The following is a 21,032-nucleotide window of genomic DNA, read 5'->3' as shown; positions in this document are numbered from 1 at the left end:
AATAAATGATATCCTGAAAAGGAAAAAGCAAAGCGCTAAACATACGCGCTATAGAAAATAAATAAAGAAAACCACATGGCTCACACAGCACCCTAGTCTAGTACGGGAAACAAGGTGTCGAAGAAGTCAAAGGTGATCTCCCGGGCCTCGTTCTCGGCCGCCGTCGCCTCCCACACTCCACCGCTCCGGCTCGACGGGCCACCTCATTCCCTATATTATAGTCATCTTGTTAGTTGGACGCTCTTCGCTTCGCCTCGGCAAGCTGGGAAGAGAGACGAGCATTCTCCTCCTCTAGAGAGTCACGCTCGCGCTCCGCCCGGACACGCGCCGCTTCGCTCGAAGTGAGCTGACGGTGAAACGTCTCCAAGGCGTCGTACTGGGCATCTAGCTGTCTCCGGAGGTCGGCAACCTCGGTGCGAAAAACCTCCGCCGATCAGGACACCACCTCGCAAGCTCGCCGTTCTTCGGTTAGCTCCCCCGCCATATTGGCCACCGACATCTGGGCTCCATTGCACTGTTCTCGGGCGATCTGGAGTTCCACCTTTGCCTTGCGAAGTTGGTCTCGAAGTGTCTCGGGTTTCGCCCGCGGGTGGGTTCGAACCTCGCTCGACCTGAGCAAGCCTAGCCCTCGTCTGAGCAAGCTCTTCCTGGGAGGCCCCCAAGCGCCGGATGAAGTCATGCAGAATCCTGTCGCTCCGCATAGCCCTCGCATATGCCTGCGACGACAAAAGGCAAGGGTTAAAACTGAACCTATGCTTACAAAAGAATGAATAAGAATACTGACCCTTTGAGCGTCGGTAACCCCTGCCTGAGAGAAGGTGATGTCGCTCTTTGACACCACGCCTTTCCACCAAGACAGTGGGGACTTCTCGAGATGCTTACAGGCGAGTCCTTTCCAAGGACATGGCGTAGGTGTAGCCCGAAGACTCCATGGATTCAAAGGCCGTCTAGGCCGTCTCCAAAACCTTTCCGCTACGCTTCTCCTTCCCCCTCGCGTGAAGAGACTCCAAGTCCTCTCCAAGGCCTTCTGAGCCCGACCCTACGGGGTCGTCGGAGTAGATCTCGTCCAAGAAAGATTCGAACTGTACAATCGCAAGTTCGGCGCCTGGGGCCTCTAAGTCATAAGCTAGGGGAAGCCCTGCGCAATCGGTCACTTTGCCTTGCGGTTTGAGCAAGGGGGCGTCAAAGGACGCCTCGCAGGAGACCAAGTTGATCACTAGTCGTGACAAAAGAGAATCTTTAGACCCTTTGTCCTCCCCTTCGGGGCCGCTCCCGGGCCCCTCCAGCTCGGCAACCGCCGCGGCGTCAGTCTCCAACTCCGCGAGCCATTGATCGGCCGCGCGAGAGTCTTCCTCAACGAAGATGGAAATCCCGCAGAGTTCCTCAAAGGGACCCTTGGCCGCATTCCCAAAATATTGGAAAGGGAAGGAAGAGTCAACCTTGAGATCATCAACGTGGGAAGAAAGTTCACTCCCCATTTAAAAGAGTAAAAATCGGTTGCCCAAAGGAAATTTCAAACTCAAAGGAATTTTCCAATCTCCAAAAGGCTGCCAGCTGTGAAGAAAAAGGGAGGGAGAATCTCCTATTTATAGGAGAGGAATAAAAAAACCCTGCTCTTTCCCCCCCCCCCCCCCTCTCGCGCGCGCGTCACATGCCCAGCCCGTGGGACGGCCTCGCCCGGGCGCCGCTCGTCGGCGCCTGGTCCGACCCCCTGGGTCCGGTCGAGTAAACAAAAAAATGGCCACACATGATCAAAGGGGTAAAATGACTCAATGCCCTTTTATCAAAACTAAAGTTCATGACTCGCGTTCCGCAAGCCGTAAACTTGGGGGGCTAATGTAACCGGTCATTTTCGGGAAACCGGAAATTTGAAAACAGTTTAAGGCCGGCCGGGCATCGCCGTCGGGATCACCCAATGTGCCCCGGCCCACTAGGCCCGCGCTTCCTAGCGCTCCCACGGCCCAGTGAACCTGCACGCGCGCCAGCACGCCCCCGCCCCGGGCCGCGCACGCACCTGCACCCCCGGTCCAGTGGGCTCTCGCACGCCCTGGCGCACCTGCGCCCCCGACCCAGTGGACCCGCGCGCACCCCGGCGCTTCCACACCCCCAGCCTGCGTGCGCTCCCGCGTCCGCTCCCGCGTCCCGACCCGCGTGCGCTCTACTGCCTTGGCCGAGAACTCCTGCAGCCCTGGAGGAGGGCCTTGCTGCCTCGGCCGAGGAGTCCTGCTACCAAGGCCGAGCACCCCTGCTGCCTCGGCCGGGCATCCCCACTATCCCGGCCGAGCGTCCATGCTGCCTTGGCCGGGTGCTCTTGCTACCTCGGCCGAGAGCTCCTGCTGCCTCACCCGGGCGCTCCTGCTGCCTCGGCCGGGTGCCCCTGCTGTCTCGGCCGCAAGCTCCTACTGCCTCGGTCGGGTGCTCCTACTGCCTTGGCTGGGCACCCCGCGCCCGTCCAGACAGCACACTCCACGCGCCCTGTGCCCGCCCGGGCGTTGTGTCTCGCGCACCCCGCTCCCGGCCATCCAGCGGGCCTTGAGGGGGCCGGCCCAAGGCCTCCTCCAAAACTATAAATACCCCCCCGTGGGGAAGGGAAAGGTATCCAAATTCATCTAAATTCATCCAAATTCATCCTATTCTTCACACATCTTTCTCCACTCGAGAACTCTCTCCTTTCTCGTGCTCTAATGATATTCCAAGAGCAGGCGCTCCTCCTCCCTCGGCTCAGAAATTCAAGGACCCCCCTCCACGAGAGGGAGCACACTCTTCTTCTACAAACCGAGTCTATGTAGTGTACACACTGTCCTCTCACTTCTTGGCCCTTGAGCTAGACCTCCGAGCTACGAGGCAAGCGACCCCTCTAAAGTCTTCACTAGAAGCTACGAGCCGGGTCCTACTCTAAAATCTTTGATTCTCAGCCTCCGTGCCCAAGATAGCCCCCAACACTCACTTTGGACTACGTTCTGACCTCCCATCTAACGGGTACGTAGGCAGCCAACCTTTGGCACAATCACACCCTCCAAAACACACCTCAGGGTCTGGAGGGTGCAACTCGGTTAATGAGTTCACATTTTTGGCCCGGATGCAATCACTTGGTCCGCCCTTGGATCGAACCGCCCGAGGTAATTAATCATTGTTCATTTTCGTGCGACAACACATACATAGTGACTCCTAGACATAAGAGGTTAAATGGTTTGTTCTTATTCCGTCTCTAGAAGTGCACTAGTCAATTCAATACCTTCAGAGGGCACCTAGGAAGAACTATAACAATGTGCTCCAGTAGAAACATCGTGACATTGAGAAATCCGCCAACAAGCTCTACAATGAAGATGAGATGTTTGGAGGGCAAGGGCGTCAGGCCAGATAGCAAGCAGTCCGACCATTTATGAACTGTCAGATGAAGGCTGGAACTCATGTTAGAGACCATATGATGCTGATCTTTAGTTATCTGAATCAAATGGAAATCCTAGGATCAGAGATTGATGGGGAATCTAAAATAAATATGATCTTGGAAACTCTCCCATCTTTTGATACCTTCAAGCTGAACTAGTACATGAACAAGCTAGAGTAGACTGTTATCGAGCTAATGAAGGAGCTTCACACTGCTGAACGTCTCACTAAGAAAAAGAGGAACCAAGGAGAGGTACATGGTACTTAGCACAAAGCCTCCACCTCTGGATCTAAGATGAGAACTCGCAAGGACGAGAAGAAGAACAAATGCAAGGTTCAGAGGAAGAAGAAGCCCCGGCCAGTCAAGGTGGACAAGTCTAACGAAAAATTCCACCACTGCAATGAACCTGGACTGTCACGACCCGCGACCTCTCGTCGCCGGTTCACGAGCCGTGACGGTGGGTTACGTCACAAGTCACAACATCAATATAACAATATATCTCATATCAACAGAAACAGAATCAAATAAACATAATAATCTTAATACTTATGTTAAATGTAATATGATATCATATAAGTATTATAAGTCGTTATATAAAAACCTGGGTAAATTTTTCGTTTTTCTTAATTCAAACTTTGAGTCTCACTACGACTCTAAATATTTACATAACAGCTCCTGGGTTTACGTATAATTACATGAGATAGTTTTAGGAGCGTAGTTTAGGAAAGGGTTCAACAAAATATAGTTATAACTATAGAAGAGGTTGATCCCGAGAGAGTCTCCATAGCCCAAAGGTCAAGAGATACACGTCCGGTCTTCGTCTTCAACTCCTTGCTCACACCGGCGCCTTGCCCTTTTCTACATTACCAAGGGTCATAAACTATGAGTCGATTGACTCAGCAAGTGGGAGTCTAACTTAGAAAAATAAAGCGACTAAATGCCATGTGATAACACGTGACGTGCAAACAAGCACATAAGAATGCATGGATGCAAGTCTAACAAGTCTAGAGCATGACTCATGTGTACACATTCTAACTAGTACTTGTCGTCTTTAAGGTTACACACATCCCCCGCTATAACCTTAAGAACGACAAGAGACCAGCCTTAGACTTCGAGCAGCAGTCGTCCGGCGGCCTAAGAGTTTTAATGTTAGTCTGGGATCCACTAATGGTACCACTTCATTCGACGTCGACGCAACCCCCAGGCCCTCATAGCCCGTCAAGGTGCATTCTTCAGGTCTTCATAACCTGGTAACAAGATCGGGTGCGACTCTTGGTCGACTTCCCGATAAATGAGTACTCAGCGCCATCCCCCAGGCCCTCATAGCCCGTCAGGGTCCATTTCATTTTGGTACCATCGACACAACAATTCTTTAAGGTTCGGGTACTCTGCTGCACTCAGAGTACACACCTATGCTACTTACAGGAGAGCGACTCAGGATAAATCCTGAAAGATATTTCATTTCCCTTTTATGCTCGTTAGTGTTTTAGGTTGAAGACTCGGGATGTGACTCCCGGTACTTCTACCCTCGATTTGAATTCGAGAGTTAAACATGGTTCTCCTGTCTCCCCCGTTCTAACGGGTCAATAACAGATCCTAAGGAATAACTATATCACATATCAGAGGCTGGGTTTCACAAATCTTACGTTTGAACTTATTGAGCGAACTCACGCTAAGTTTTCAGGAAAAGCGGCCGAAGCCTTAATCTTTGAGATTATTCGATTTTAAAGCTTTCCTATTCTTGTTTACTAACAAACAATAATGCACGTAAACATGGTTATTCCCTTGGTATGTAGTTGACTTAAGTCTCCACACTTGCCCGGAAAAAGATCGTCTGAAAATTGTTGACTTCCGGAGTTTCCTTTCTTTTCACGCTTCCTGAGACTCTACACGACCTGGAGCGTTAACACGTTCTGAAGTGTCGAGAAACTAAAATCCAAAGTTGAAATCTCATCAGTCACAATATCTCCAACTTGTCATAAACTCTCAAACATGTCAATAAACCATATAACTTGTCAACAAATTCACTTTACTTGACATAAACTTTTCTATCTCAAAAACGAGCTAACCAAACTCGAAACGAACAAACTCATCTCAAATCACAAATCACAAATCATCACTTTAAATTCCAAATTCCAAATCCCGAAACTATAATCACAATAATCCAAAACTCATGTCATTTCTTCAACTCACGTTAACCAAATCCAAGAATTAAGACCCGAGGCTCAAATTATAGATACACAACAGTCTCAACGCCACAATATCACAATATGGCTCACGGCTACAAACACCCAAACAGCCACAACAAGTCACACAAGCATAACGACCACACGGCCAAGATTTTCACATCAACCAAACAATTTTAACATCTCATAATCATCACAGCCTCATAATTCTAGCACAACAATGATCCTCACTAACTCAGAATTTCAAATCAACACACAGAGCCAAAACAATTCCAAACCAAACGAGTTCTATTCACAAATCCAACAAAACCAAAAACACTCTCGGCCAAAATTCACGTTGTTGTCGGTCGTTTTCGGAAAACCCGAGACGCCGAGAGGGCACGTCGCTCAAAGGGCCGATGGTCAGGCCGGAGGTCCTGAAGAGCGGCAAATCTTCAAGCCCTCGCCCAAACTCCTGACTCCTCGAGTCGAGCTTCGCTCCTCGAGTCGAGCCTTGAGTCAATCTCCTCGAGTCGAGCTTCGCTCCTCGAGTCGAGCCTTGAGTGGTTCCTCGAGTCGAGCCTTTAATCGTTCCTCGAGTCGAGCCTCGAGTCATTTTCGAGTCGAGCCTCGAGTCATCCTCGAGTCACTCCTCGAATCAAGTCGCTAGTCGCTCTCGCCAGGCCGAGCCTCGCTACTCGAATCGAGCCACTCTCATCAAGTAGAAAGCTTCATTTTTCACGTGAGAAGAATGGCATTCGAAGGCCCGCAAGAGCCCGGCAAGACGAGCCGCTCACTGCGCGCGCAACGCGCTGCACCGGCCAGCCGGGCAGCAGGCAGCGCGCCGCGCCGGCCAGGCAGCGCGCCGCGCCGGTCAAGGAACCTTGCGCCGCGCGTCCTGCGCCGCGCGTCCTGCGCCGCGCGTCCCGCGCCGCGCCCGGTGACCCGCGCGCCGCGCGCCGCGCGTTGTGCGCCGCCCTTTGTGCGCCGCGCGCGCCGTGCGCCTCCACTTGATGCCACACGCATTCCTAGTCCCACATGGACGAAAAAGGGACCTTCTAAGACTCCCAAACACCTATAAATACCCTCTCCCATTGAGGGGAAAGCCATCCCAAGATATCCAAGAATATCTAATAATTCTCTTCATCTCTTATCGACACGCTCGATTTCTCTGCTTCTCTGGATGCCATATTTGGCCTGAAGCAGGTTCTTTTCTCTCTCCCTCGTTCTCAAAGGTCCCGAAACACTCACGGGAACTTCCCGGACGTCGCTCCCTTTGACCGAACGTTCTCCGGTGCTCAAGCACGCCCCTAGGGTTCTCAACTAGAGCTACCCTCGCGCGTCTAACACGCTAGACGCGTACGCGATCTCCGAAGTTCTGAGACGCTGCCGAGGACTCCTCGCGCCCCGTTTCCTTCGTCGAGCACGCCTCTCCGCCAAGGCTCCACGCCTCATACTGCGTCACACACGCTTGAACTACGTTCTGACCTGATCCCACGCACGGGTACGTAGGCAGCCGACAACCAAGGCACGGTCACTCATCCTCCTCACCCCCTACCTCTCCCGAGAGGCGGGTTGATCGGAGAGAACCCTAGCTCGAGACTATCGAGTTCACACTCTTGGCCCGGGTGCGATCACTTGGTCCGGCCTTGGATCGAACCGCCCGAGGTTTTAAATAGTTGTTCATTTTCGTGCGACAACATTTTGGCGCTAGAAGGAGGGGACTTCCCGACCTATTCAGCCCGAAACCCCTTCTATTCATCTTCTTCTTTTCTTCTGCGAACTCAACCTTCTCGAACTTGAGAAACGATGAGTAGCCAACCACCCGTACGTTCTGAGGGCGCAAACAACCCTGAAAACGTCGCTAGGACCAAGAAATACTTCTTGCGCTCCCGAGCGCATGGTGACGAAGAGTCGCTCCACGAAGAGAGCTCGACCCGCTCACCATCTCCATCTCCTGATAGCAGGGACAACCGCATCACGGAATTGGAGGAGAGTATCCGCCGACTGAAGGCGAGGAACGCAAGGTATCACCGCCAACTGGCTGCGAAGCAACCTATGCGTGACACGACGATCCCCAACGGGGATCCTGAGAACCTCAACGAGGAAAGCCGCGACCCTAATTATGAGGATACTGGTGACTCGGAGGATGTCGAGACTTCTCTCACGAAGGACGGGGGACTCCCCGCCGTGTTTGAAGCCGGTCCGTCGAATCCCTTACCCCGAACAGGCGATGCGCCGGTGACTTCTCAAGAGGGGAATTCCCGACGTTCGGCCCTCGACCGACTAGGTCTGAGGGAGAATGTTGCGGAAAGTCAGGGCGCGCGGAGAGCGCACCGCCGCAAGCAGAGCCGGTGCCTCCGTACGGCCAGCCCTGATCTTAGGGACCACCTCACTGCTCAACGCATGGGGCGTGGCAATGATCTGAGAGAGCGACTAAGCTCTAGACCCAACATCCCGCTGGCAGCCCCAACTAACGGGAACCGCCGCGCAGGACAGGGGTCTAACGAGAGGCTGCAGGTGACTCCTCCCGATCAAGGGGTTACTCCAACGACCGGTCTCGATGTGGTCACTATGATCCACAACCTTCGAAATGAGGTACGAGATCTCCGAGAATACAGAATAGGTGGAAGTGCCTACGGAGTCGTTGAGGAGAACTCATCGCCTTTCACTACTCAGATATTGGCTGAGGTTTGTACGGGGAATTTCAAGCTCCCGAACCTCGCTCCCTATGATGGGAAAGCAGATCCTGCTTACCACATCCAGCACTATGAAACCTGGATGACGATGCAGGGTGTTTCTCCTGGTGCCATGTGCCAAGCCTTTAGTTTGACCCTCACCGGACCCGGCTTTGAGTGGTTCAAAAACTTGAGACCAGGAAGCATCCACTCGTTCAAAGACCTGAAGGACATGTTCCTGGCACGGTTCGCTACGTCTATGGTCCAAAAGAAGACCAAGATGTACCTGTGGTCAATCAGGCAAGAGAGTGGCGAGTCTCTTAGACGATACCTCGCCCGATTCACAGAAGAGTCAAACAAGGTCGACCGCTTTGACGACAGTGACGCGATTGCCGCTATCATAGAAGGCTTGCGCACGAGTGACTTCCTCAAGTCTGTCGTCGGCCGTGTCCCTTCCACCATGGCCGAGTTAATGACTCGAGCTAAGACCTTCATGGAAGTCGAAGACTACCTCGACGGCCGCAAGAGCACTAATCAAAGCTCTCGCCGTCGGGAAGAACCTGTCCGCGAGCAGAACGAACCTCGTAAGAGGCGAAACAAGGGGAACCAGGTTCCTAACAACCAACCCCCTGTACCTCAGAAACCGCGACTTGCGGAAAACTTCAAAGGGTACTCGTCGTTCACGCCGCTGAACACGGCGCCGGAAAGGATCTTGGCTCTGGCACGTGACAAGTTCACGCCCCCGGCTCCAATGAAGAAGGATCCCGCAACTCGCGATCGGTCCAGGTATTGTGAGTTCCATCGGGAATATGGTCATTTGACCTCGGAATGCTACAACCTCAAAAGGCAAATCGAGGCTCTGATCCAACGGGGCGAGCTGAAGGAGTTCGTGTTGCGCATGATTGGCGCTGCGGGCCCCACCGCGAACAGACAGCAGTCTGGTCAAGGAGGGGGAGCAGCCGCCTCTGCCAACCAAACCCCGGCTACTGCCAACGCCAACCCACAACTGCACGTGGTAACCACCATACTGGGAGGTCCACAGGATGGGGACTCAGCCCGTCAACGGAAGAAATTCCTTAGGGCCGTGTCTCAGGAAGACGCTGCTATGCACGTCAACTTCACATATGAAGAACCTCCGTCCGTGCCTCACGAGACGATGTATTTCACCAATGAAGAGGCCAAGCGAGTTGTGCATCCGCACAATGACGCGATCGTGCTCAAAGCCCAAGTGGCCAATAACTTGGTGAAAAGGGTTCTCATTGATAACGGCAGCGCTGCCGACATAATTTTTAAGTCCACCCTAGAGCGCATGAAGCTCGGGGGGCTGCGCCCGACTCCGACCCAAACGCCATTGTTTGGGTTCACTGGGGAAAAGGTTATGACTGAGGGCATCATCGACCTGCCGGTCACCTTTGGAACCCCTGGAGGAATCGAAGCCGTTCACATGGTCCCATTCCTAGTGGTCGATCAAGAGTCGCCCTACAACTTAATCATTGGGCGACCCACATTGAACCGGCTGAGGGCAATCACTTCCACGTATCACCTACTGGTGAAGTTCCCCACCGAAGGGGGAATTGGCATCATGGCTGGAGACCAATCCCAAGCCAGAATATGCTACGTGCAAGGAGTTGATGGCAAGTCCGCGGGAAAAGCGGTCAACACAATCTTCCAACTGGAAGACGATTACCCATGCAACCTAAGGGATGCAAGGAAGTTCGGAGAACTTGACCCCCGTGAGGAAATCGAAAGACTCAAAGTGGAAACCTCCGATGATCTTGTGCCAATCGTCCTGGACGAGTCAAAGCCTGATCAAGTTGTAAAAATCGGCACCCGACTTCCACTCGCCATCAAAACTCAGCTTACCGCCTTCCTTAGGGAGTTCAAGGATGTTTTTGCATGGACTCATGCGGACATGCCCGGAATCGATCCCGAGGTAATAGTGCACCGACTGAACGATGACCCAAAGGTCGCCGAAAAAGTGCAGGCTAGACGAACGTTCAACCCAGAACGATACCTGGCCATAAATGAAGAGGTCGAGAAACTCCTCACCGCAAACTTCATTCGAGAGGCTAAGTACCCCAAGTGGGTCGCCAACGTAGTAATGGTAAAAAAGCCCAACGGGAAGTGGCGAATTTGTATAGACTACAAAGATCTTAACAAAGCCTGCCCTAAGGATTGCTTTCCACTCCCGCGCATCGAACAACTGGTGGACGCCACGGCCGGCCATGAACTCCTAAGCTTCATGGACGCCTATTCAGGCTACAACCAAATTCGAATGCACGAGCCCGATCAAATTAAGACAACCTTTGTCACTGATCGAGGTCTCTACTGTTACAAGGTCATGCCTTTCGGCCTCAAGAACGCGGGAGCGACATACCAACGCTTGGTAAATCGGATCTTCGCCGATCAAATCGGCAAGACGATGGAAGTGTACGTGGACGACATGCTCGTTAAAAGCCTACTGGCAACTAATCACGTACGCGACCTTAGGGAGATGTTCACAATCCTCCGCCGATATAAAATGAAGCTCAACCCCAACAAATGCGTATTTGGGGTTGAATCCGGAAAGTTCCTTGGTTATATCGTCAGCCGACGAGGCATAGAAGCGAACCCGGAAAAAATCAAGGCACTCCTTGAAATGAAGTCGCCAAGACGAGTCAAAGAAGTGCAAAGCCTGACCGGTCGGATTGCCGCTCTGACACGCTTCGTGTCTAAAGCCACCGACAAGTGTCAACCGTTCTTCAAAGCTCTGAAGAAGACGGACGGCTTTGAGTGGACGGACGAATGCGAAAGTGCCTTCCAAGAAATGAAGGCTTACTTTGGGTCCCCACCATTCCTCTCTAAACCAAAAGAGGGCGAGACGCTATACGTGTATCTCGCCGTCTCTGAAAGAGCTGTAAGCGCCGTCCTTGTCCGCGAGGAGAACAAGGTCCAATGGCCAATCTACTACGTAAGCAAGGCCTTACTCGACGCGGAAACACGCTATACCGAGATTGAGAAACTTTCTCTGGCTCTCGTAACGGCAGCTAAGAAGCTACGACCGTACTTCCAAGCTCACCCAATTGCGGTGCGAACTGAGCATCCAATCGGTAAAGCTCTTCAAAAGGGAACGTCGACTCGCATGGCGATCTGGTCCCAAGAATTGAGCGAGTACGGGATTGAGTTCCACCCAAGAACGGCTATAAAGGGGCAGGCCTTAGCCGACTTCGTGGCAGAATTCTCCTACGCTCCCGATATGGGAAGAGCAGAAACTGACTTAAACGATAACGAGCTAACTCGGAAAAGGAAGGTAGACCCAACGGGTCCCATTTGGGAGTTATACGTAGACGGAGCATCTAATGCTCGGGGGGCTGGCGCCGGAATAATCCTAATTAACCCTGATGGGGAAAAGCTGCGATATGCCCTCCACTACGGCTTCCAAGCCTCCAACAATGAAGCTGAATACGAAGCGCTCATTGTAGGGATAGAGCTAGCACAGAAGCTCGGCTCCCATAACCTGCGAATACACTGCGACTCGCAGTTGATCGTAAACCAGGTTAAGGGAGATTACATCGCCAAGGAGCCCAACATGGTCGCATACCTGGCTAAGACGAACTCCAAACTCGAGGCCTTCTCTTGGTTCGAGATTCACCAAATCCCGAGAGAACAAAATTCGGAGGCTGATGCGCTTGCTCGCCTCGGATCTGGCATCGACGAAGACGGATTGGGGACTGTGCCCATTGAATCTCTCCCACGACCATCCGTCTCCCGAGACGAAGTCGGGACCATAGAAGTGGCATCTCAGCCCACTTGGATGGACTCAATTGTCGAGTTTCTGCGAAGAGGGGAACTCCCCGAAGACCGCAAGGAAGCCGATAAACTGAGGGCCTTAGCATCCAAATACACGCTCCGTGAGGGCACGCTCTATAAGCGTGGTTACTCGACACCGCTGCTCCGATGCCTCGATAGCGTTGAGTCGACCAAGGTCCTCCGCGAAATCCATGAGGGCATCTGCGGAAACCACACCGCTGGAACTTCCCTTGCGCTCAAAGCGCTCAAGCAAGGCTATTTCTGGCCTTCCATGAAGCGAGATGCTTGCGAATGGGCAAGGCGTTGCGATAAATGCCAGCGCTTCGCGGAAATTCCGCGACAGCCCCCGACCCCATTAAGCAGCATCGTTGTCCCACGTCCCTTTGCTAAGTGGGGCGTGGACATCATTGGCAAGCTCCCTAGAGCGCCAAGGCAATACGAGTACGCCATTATCGCCATCGACTACTTCACTAAGTGGGTAGAGGCCGAGCCGCTTGCCAGAATAACTGAAGCAAACACGACGAACTTCATCTGGAAGAACATCATATGCAGGCACGGTATCCCCGCCTCGATTGTGACCGACAACGGGGCACAATTTGACAACGCGCGGGTAAGAGATATCTGCGATCAACTGAAGATCAGCAAGACCTTCTCCTCGCCGCGACATCCTCAGGCCAACGGCCAAGTCGAGGCAGTCAACAAGACTATCAAGAGCAACCTGAAAAAGAAGCTCGAAGACAAGAAAGGCGCCTGGGCCGATGAATTACCATTCGTCCTATGGGCGTATAGGACAACCGCGCGAAACGCCACCGGCGAGACGCCATTCTCCCTTGCATATGGGGTCGAGGCTGTGGTTCCAATTGAAACCGAGATACCCACATTCCGAGTCGACACGTTCGACGAAGCGGAAAACAACGAGGCCATGCGCCTTGAATTGGACCTGATCGACGAAAAGAGGGCGGAAGCATTCCGACGCCTCGCCGCACAGAAACGCAAGGTCGAAAGATACTACAACTCCAAAATCAAAAGGCGAACCTTTGCCGTCGGAAGCCTTGTCCTCAGACGAGTGTTCCAAAACACACAAGTCCAAGGCGCCGGCGTCCTAGGCCCAAACTGGGAAGGCCCTTACAGAGTCCGCAAAGTCATTCAAGACGCCTACATGGCGCACGTAAGTCGCGTAAAGGCGCAGCCCGTAAGACGCCTACATGGCGCAACCTAAGACGCCTACATGGCGCACGTAAGTCGCGTAAAGGCGCAGCCCGTAAGACGCCTACATGGCGCAACCTAAGACGCCTACATGGCGCACGTAAGTCGCGTAAAGGCGCAGCCCGTAAGACGCCTACATGGCGCGACCCAAGATGCCTACATGGCGCACGTAAGTCGCGTAAAGGCCCAGCCCGTAAGACGCCTACATGGAAAAACCTAAGACGCCTACATGGCGCACGTAAGTCGCGTAAAGGCGCAGCCCGTAAGACGCCTACATGGCGCAACCCAAGACGCCTACATGGCGCACGTAAGTCGCGTAAAGGCGCAGCCCGTAAGACGCCTACATGGCGCAACCTAAGACGCCTACATGGCGCATGTAAGTCGCGTAAAGGCGCAGCCCGTAAGACGCCTACATGGCGCAACCCGTGAGACGCCTACATGGCGCACGTAAGTCGCGTACATGGCGCAACCCAAGATGCCTACATGGCGCGATTTGAGACGCCCACGTGGCGCAATCCGGCGCACGTAACACACCTACATAGCATGGCTGACTCGCAGTTGAAAATGCTTAAGAACACAAACCATCCAAGTGACTGGCGTGTTTGAAAAAGTATCCTGCTGAGATAAAAGGATGGACAAAATCATTGACACAAACAAGTGACCATCCATGCATGCCGTAGAAGATAAGTGTGCGAAAACATTCATAAAAATAAATGGATAACTCCTCATAAAAGAAAAGGGCAACTGCCTCAAAACCTAGAAAGCATGCGCTAAGACAAAGTGCGCTAAAGGGAAATATCCTAGTAAGCAAGCTCTAAGACAAGTGCGCTGAACGGAAAAACCTAAAAAGCACGCGCTAAAACATTTGCGCAGGAAAAATAAAGAAAGAAAACGGTCACTCGGCGGGATCGTCGCCCACAGGGTCGGCCCCGTCGAGTGGTGGGAAAAGCGAGTCGAAGAAGTCGAAGGTGACCCCCCGAGAAACATTCTCGGCAGCTGTGGCGTCCCGACACTCCACCGCCGCTGCATGCCTTGCCTCCTCGACTCCGACATCAAAGTCGTCCTGAAGGTCGGACACAAGCTGCTCCGCCGCGGCTTTCTCCTCGGTGACCCGAGCCACCTCCTCCGCCAAGGAGTCACGCTTACGCTCCGCACGAACACGGGCAGCCTCACTCGATGTAAGCTGGCCCTGAAGAATGCCAACTTCTTCCGTGCGCGATTCCAACTGACGTCGAAGGTCCCGCGCTTCGCTCCGGAAGACCTCCGTCGATCGAGTCGCCACTTCAAGGGCTTGACGTTCCGTCGTTAGCTCCTCAGCCATCTTCGCCACCGCCGCCTGAGCGCGGTCGCACTTGCCGCGGGTAACTCCCAGTTCCACGCGAGCCTCCTGAAGCTGCTCGCGGAGACTCGCAAACTCCGCCTTTGAGTGAGAACCTCGCTCGGCGTGAGCCAACTGAGACTTCGCTTGAGCAAGCTCCTCCTGAGCGCGACTCATCCGCCTGATGAGGTCGTGAAGGATCTTCTCGCCCCGGGTCGCTCGAGCAAGCACCTGAGAAGGCAAAGAGACAGTTTAGCGGAAGACAGATTCATCGCAAATAAGGCAAGGGAAACTCACTCTCTGTGCATCGGAAACGCCGTGACGAAAGAACTCTACGTCACTGCTGGCCACAACGCTCTTCCACATCTTCATCGAAGATTGAGCAAGGCCCAGGGAACATTCCCCCCTAACCTCCGCGGCCTCCACGTCGACCATCGAATTCACGCGCTTAGAGTCCGAAGACGTGTCTGGCAAAGCCGAGGAGGAAGGTCGCTTCAAGGAAGCGCGAGGACCGCTCTCCGCCCGATGATCGGTATCGAGTTTCTCCCGACCATCCCGCGCAGCAATCCGACGGCGAACCGCCGCCAACGACTTCGGGTCCCGGGAAGCCTTCGCTAGACGAGCCCGAGCCCTCGCCCTAGCCGAAGAGACTGCAAAAGCGACAAAGTCAAAACCTTGAGCTAAAAACAAAAGCAAAAATACGAAACGTCAACATACCTTGAGGATCGCCGCTCGAGAGAGATGATGCGGCACTTGGGGTACCCCCGGTCCGCTGAGGAAACGGCGGGAACCACCCAGTGGAAGCCATCAGCTCAGGAGAACGAAATCGTTCAACGGCTTTCCGAGCCTCCGACATTCCCCGGATCTCCTTCACAAAGTCGAGATCATCGGCCCCCTCGTTAGCAGGAAACTCGGACAAGGGGCCGAACCGGAGCGGGGCGTCACCAAAAGCCTCCGCCGAGACCCACACCCACGGTCGTCGATTGTACTTCTCTGAATCAATGATCAGCTTAGTATTCCGTCGATCGCGGGCCACAAAGAAACTGGGTTGCCCGGGCGCAGGGAAGACCGCGATGAGATTGCGAAAATCACTCACGGTCATCACCCGCTCGGTCTGGCAATGCCGCTCCATATGGCACATCGCCACTATGCGGTAGAATGCCGGGCTCATCTGACATGCGTGCACCCCCAGACGGGCGAGAAGCTGCTGAACGATGGGTTGAAACGGCAGCCGCAACCCGCAGTTAAGACTCGCAACTGAAACTGCGGCGAAACCACGACGAGGCCGGAAAGGACGGTCGTCCCTTAAAGGACGGAGAAGCGCCACGGATGACGGAATGGCAAAAGCCTCCCGGAGACCGACGAATGTCCGGTAGGTAAGCGTGCTCGAAGCATCAACCCCCGAACAATCGAAGTCCTCGGGAGCAGCAAGGCCCTCCTCGGGATACCACTCCGTCCTAGCAAGCGACCTCGCCGATACCAACGCCTCCGCGTCAGGGGTCTCAGGCTGAGAATCCCCTGGCTCCACGGAAGGGTCCCTGCCCTCCGACACGACCGTGGCAGCTGCCGACGGTACCTCGGGACACTCCGATGCGAGGCCTTCGGCCCCCGGACATGTCTCTGACTCACCTCCGGGATCTTCAGACTCGGGACCAAAGTCGTCCACGCAGTCTATCTCGTCGAGAACCGACTCTAGCGGAGTCACCGCATCCGCGTCCGTAACATCTCCCGGCGCGCCTTGAAAGCCCAAGTCGGACTGCGGCGCGTCGAGGCGAACTTTGTCACGGACCCCCCGCCAACTAAGTTGATCACGAGGCGAGGGGCAGGCTCCCCGGACGCGGGACGATCAAACTCCCCGCCTGTACCGCGCCCAGTTGGCGCGCACTCTTCGAGAGGCTGGGCAGCGGGCACGGTCGCACCCAGCTCGCCTTCCTCCAACCACTGCTCTACTCCGCTTGGATTTTCTTCCACGTGCAGAGGAACTTCCCTTAATCCCGCGAAGAGATCATCCTCTGCGTGTTCAGAACCCTGAAACAAGAGAGAGAAATCAATCTCGGGACTCTCAGCTGAGAAAAGGGGAGGGACACCCATGATGCAAACGTAAAAGAAGAAAACAAGCGTAAGAAAAGAGAAAAAATAATGTGAGGAGTAAAGGGAAGGGGGGAGGTCTATTTATAGACTTCTAGGGGGGTAGGAGTCGAAATCCTACTCCCACAAGGAGCAAAATCGGAGTAGAAACTCCAAAAAGTCGGAGTTCTCCCGCGCGAAGCGACCCAGCCCCGCGCACGGGGCGCGCCGCGCGCCAAGCCCGCGCGGGTCGTGCAGCGCAGACCGTGCGCCGCGCCGTCCAGGGCGCGCGCCGCGCGGCCACCACCTGAAAAAAAAAAAAAAAAAAGAAGAAAAGAAAGGAAAAAGAGAAGAGGAAAAAATTTTCCTCGGGGCCACAAGGCACGGGAAACATTTTCCTCAAACACCCAACTAGAAGAACAAAAAGTTCATCGCTGGGACGCCTCCCGAACGACGAACTTGGGGGGCTAATGTTGTCGGTCGTTTTCGGAAAACCCGAGACGCCGAGAGGGCACGTCGCTCAAAGGGCCGATGGTCAGGCCGGAGGTCCTGAAGAGCGGCAAATCTTCAAGCCCTCGCCCAAACTCCTGACTCCTCGAGTCGAGCTTCGCTCCTCGAGTCGAGCCTTGAGTCAATCTCCTCGAGTCGAGCTTCGCTCCTCGAGTCGAGCCTTGAGTGGTTCCTCGAGTCGAGCCTTTAATCGTTCCTCGAGTCGAGCCTCGAGTCATTTTCGAGTCGAGCCTCGAGTCATCCTCGAGTCACTCCTCGAATCAAGTCGCTAGTCGCTCTCGCCAGGCCGAGCCTCGCTACTCGAATCGAGCCACTCTCATCAAGTAGAAAGCTTCATTTTTCACGTGAGAAGAATGGCATTCGAAGGCCCGCAAGAGCCCGGCAAGACGAGCCGCTCACTGCGCGCGCAACGCGCTGCACCGGCCAGCCGGGCAGCAGGCAGCGCGCCGCGCCGGCCAGGCAGCGCGCCGCGCCGGTCAAGGAACCTTGCGCCGCGCGTCCTGCGCCGCGCGTCCCGCGCCGCGCCCGGTGACCCGCGCGCCGCGCGCCGCGCGTTGTGCGCCGCCCTTTGTGCGCCGCGCGCGCCGTGCGCCTCCACTTGATGCCACACGCATTCCTAGTCCCACATGGACGAAAAAGGGACCTTCTAAGGCTCCCAAACACCTATAAATACCCTCTCCCATTGAGGGGAAAGCCATCCCAAGATATCCAAGAATATCTAATAATTCTCTTCATCTCTTATCGACACGCTCGATTTCTCTGCTTCTCTGGATGCCATATTTGGCCTGAAGCAGGTTCTTTTCTCTCTCCCTCGTTCTCAAAGGTCCCGAAACACTCACGGGAACTTCCCGGACGTCGCTCCCTTTGACCGAACGTTCTCCGGTGCTCAAGCACGCCCCTAGGGTTCTCAACTAGAGCTACCCTCGCGCGTCTAACACGCTAGACGCGTACGCGATCTCCGAAGTTCTGAGACGCTGCCGAGGACTCCTCGCGCCCCGTTTCCTTCGTCGAGCACGCCTCTCCGCCAAGGCTCCACGCCTCATACTGCGTCACACACGCTTGAACTACGTTCTGACCTGATCCCACGCACGGGTACGTAGGCAGCCGACAACCAAGGCACGGTCACTCATCCTCCTCACCCCCTACCTCTCCCGAGAGGCGGGTTGATCGGAGAGAACCCTAGCTCGAGACTATCGAGTTCACACTCTTGGCCCGGGTGCGATCACTTGGTCCGGCCTTGGATCGAACCGCCCGAGGTTTTAAATAGTTGTTCATTTTCGTGCGACAACACACGTCACACGGCCAACAAACAAATTCAAGTTCAATTTCTTCAATTTCAAGTCATCAATATCGATTATCAAACTCAAATAACAACTAATCACCTCCAATTCTTCAGAAATCATCAAAGAACACGAAATCCCCAAAACCAATTTCTCAAAACCCTAGTTTCCAATTCGGGTCAAGGAGATTTACCTTGTTTCTGGAGGAATTGGACTCTCCGGCGTGCCCTCTCTCGATTCCTGTGGTTCTTCCTTGGTCGGCGGCTTTGGGTGAGCTCGCGGCGGCTTTGGGTGAAGAAGGGAAAAGAAGAGAGTAGAAGATAGAAGAAGATAAGAGAAAAAGAAAGAATGGGTTATTTAATTACTAACTCTACTTTTCCTCCATCTTCTAAAATCAACCCCACTCTCACGTTTTTATTTCCAAATAACTCCAAAAACGTTACAATCACGTCCTTGTCACAAAATTTTGTGACTAAAACCCGTACTCACTCGAACTTTTAATTAAGTTATTCAAACCGAGACTTTCCTCGTTCGTTCTTGATTAATTTAAATATATTTAAGGTTTCTCGAAAATAATTCTCATCCTTGAGAATTTATTTCTTAAATTAAATTCCGGCGTATTTCCTCGGAAAATAATTTATTATTCGAGACGAACTCGATAAATCCTTTATTTATTCCGAGATTTTCCATTACCTTAAAATAATTTAAATTAACTCTCTAAACTTCAACGTCCATAATTCATTCAAGAACTTACTTGTAACACACGAAAGCTCATTTATTAAACGTGAATTACAAACGGCGAGATTCAAAAGTTATCCTTTACAATCCCTACCCCCTTAAAAGAGTTTCGTCCTCGAAACTTAAAACAGAGCAGGGTACTTCTTTTGTATCTCACTCTCAAGCTCCCATGTAGCTTCCTCTACAGTATGCCTCTTCCACAAAACCTTGACCAAAGGAATGGTCTTGTTCCTTAAGACTTTATCTTTGCGATCAAGAATCGCTACAGCTGGCTCTTCATATCTGACCTCAGGAGAGACCTCAACCTCTTGCTCTTGCAGGATATGCGAAGGGTCTGACACGTACTTCCGTAGCATCGACACATGGAATACATCATGGAGGTTGGACATAGAAGGCGGCAACGCCAAGCGATAAGATGTCTTGCCTACACGCTCAAGGATCTCAAAGGGTCCAACGTACCTTGGACTGAGCTTCCCTTTTTTCCCAAACCTCATAACTCCTCGCATAGGTGAGATCTTCAGAAACACTTTCTCTTCTGCTTCAAATTCTAGAGGTCTCCTACGCCTGTCAGCGTAGTTTTTCTGACGACTCTGGGACGTTTTCATCCGAGCTTGGATCTTTTTAACCGCTTCTGTGGTTTGCTCGAGCATCTCCGATCCAATGAATTTGCTCTCCCCAGCTTCATCCCAATGAATTGGAGAGCGACACTTCCTTCCATATAAGGCTTCATACGGTGCCATGCCAATCGTCGCCTGATAGCTGTTGTTGTACGAGAATTCAGCTAACGGAAGGTAACGACTCTACGAGCCTTGGAAGTCCAAAACATAAGCTCGAAGCATGTCCTCCAATACCTGAATCGTTCGTTCGCTTTGGCCATCGGTTTGGGGGTGAAAAGCAGTACTAAACTTCAAGCGAGTTCCCAAGTTCTCTTGCAGTCTCTTCCAGAACCTGGATGTGAAGCGAGCGTCTCGGTCAGAAACAATCGAGCTAGGAACCCCATGGAGACGTACAATCTCCTTTATGTAGAGTTCAGCGAGCTTATCCACAGTGTGAGTGGTCTTGATGGGCAGAAAATGAGCCGACTTGGTCAATCTGTCGACAATGACCCAGACTGAGTCGTGTCCAGCTGTGGTTTTTGGCAATCCTGACACAAAATCCATCGTTATCTGCTCCCATTTCCACTGTGGAATCTCAAGTGGTTGTAGCATTCTAGCTGGTTTCTGATGTTCTGCCTTCACTTGTTGACAAGTTAGGCACTTTTGGACGAACTCAGCTACGTCTTTCTTCATTCCTGGCCACCAATACACTTTTTTCAGGTCTTGATACATCTTTGTCACCCCTGGATGTACCGAATATGGTGTCCCGTGAGCTTCTTCCATTAACTGCTTCTTAATTTCCTCGTTGGACGACACACAAACTCTTCCGTTGCACCTTAGAACCTCGTTCTCGTCCAACTTAAAGTCACCCTCTTTACCGTTTTGAGCCTCAAACATCTTCCCAAGAAGATATTCGTCTGCATATTGACCATCCTTGATCTGTTCAAGTAATACTGGACGTACGCTAAGAGCGGCTAACCTGCTTGTGATTAGCTGAAGCTCGAGCTGCTGCACCTCATCCTTCAGATGAAGAGACGTTTCTACAAGATTTGTTAAGGACGCTACAGACTTACGACTAAGAGCATCTGCTACTTTATTGGCCTTAACAGGGTGATAGTGCAAGTCGAAGTCGTAGTCGTTCAGGAGTTCCATCCAACGTCCCTGGCGCATATTCAACTCCTTCTGAGTGAAGAGATACTTCAACGTCTTGTGGTCCGTATAGATGTCGCAATGGACTCCGTACAGGTAATGTCGCCATATCTTGAGCGCAAACACCACTGCAGCAATCTCTAGATCA

General features: G+C 52.9%; 1 protein-coding gene across 1 annotated transcript; it reads right to left on the bottom strand.

Moving 5' to 3' along the window:
• Nucleotides 1-1,519: 1,519 nt before the first annotated feature.
• LOC149402381 (uncharacterized) lies at nt 1,520-19,879 on the bottom strand. The gene is made up of 4 exons (XM_089608349.1): nt 19,297-19,879; nt 15,262-16,236; nt 15,096-15,194; nt 1,520-1,554 (listed from the first exon to the last, which is right to left on the bottom strand). The coding sequence occupies exons 1-4, from the start codon at nt 19,877-19,879 to the stop codon at nt 1,520-1,522; spliced, it is 1,692 nt and encodes a 563-aa protein (XP_089464475.1).
• Between the last annotated feature and the right edge of the window lie 1,153 nt (nt 19,880-21,032).

The sequence above is a fragment of the Urtica dioica genome, chromosome 3 (assembly GCF_054948205.1).
Source record: "Urtica dioica subsp. dioica isolate 48M chromosome 3, U.dioica_male_clone48M_v1_H2, whole genome shotgun sequence".
Lineage (NCBI taxonomy): Eukaryota > Viridiplantae > Streptophyta > Magnoliopsida > Rosales > Urticaceae > Urtica > Urtica dioica.
Note: the sequence above shows the minus strand (reverse complement) of the source record. Positions and strands in the feature narration are given on the sequence as shown.

Excerpts from the sequence above, each read along its gene's own strand:
- LOC149402381 (XM_089608349.1), bottom strand. The coding sequence starts at position 19,879 with ATGGCACCGTATGAAGCCTTATATGGAAGGAAGTGTCGCTCTCCAATT. Across the intron at positions 15,195-15,261 it reads CTCGAGCGGCGATCCTCAAG|TCTCTTCGGCTAGGGCGAGG; the intron begins GTATGTTGACGT and ends TCGCTTTTGCAG. Across the intron at positions 1,555-15,095 it reads TCGGATTGCTGCGCGGGATG|CTGGCAGCCTTTTGGAGATT; the intron begins GTCGGGAGAAAC and ends TTTTCTTCACAG.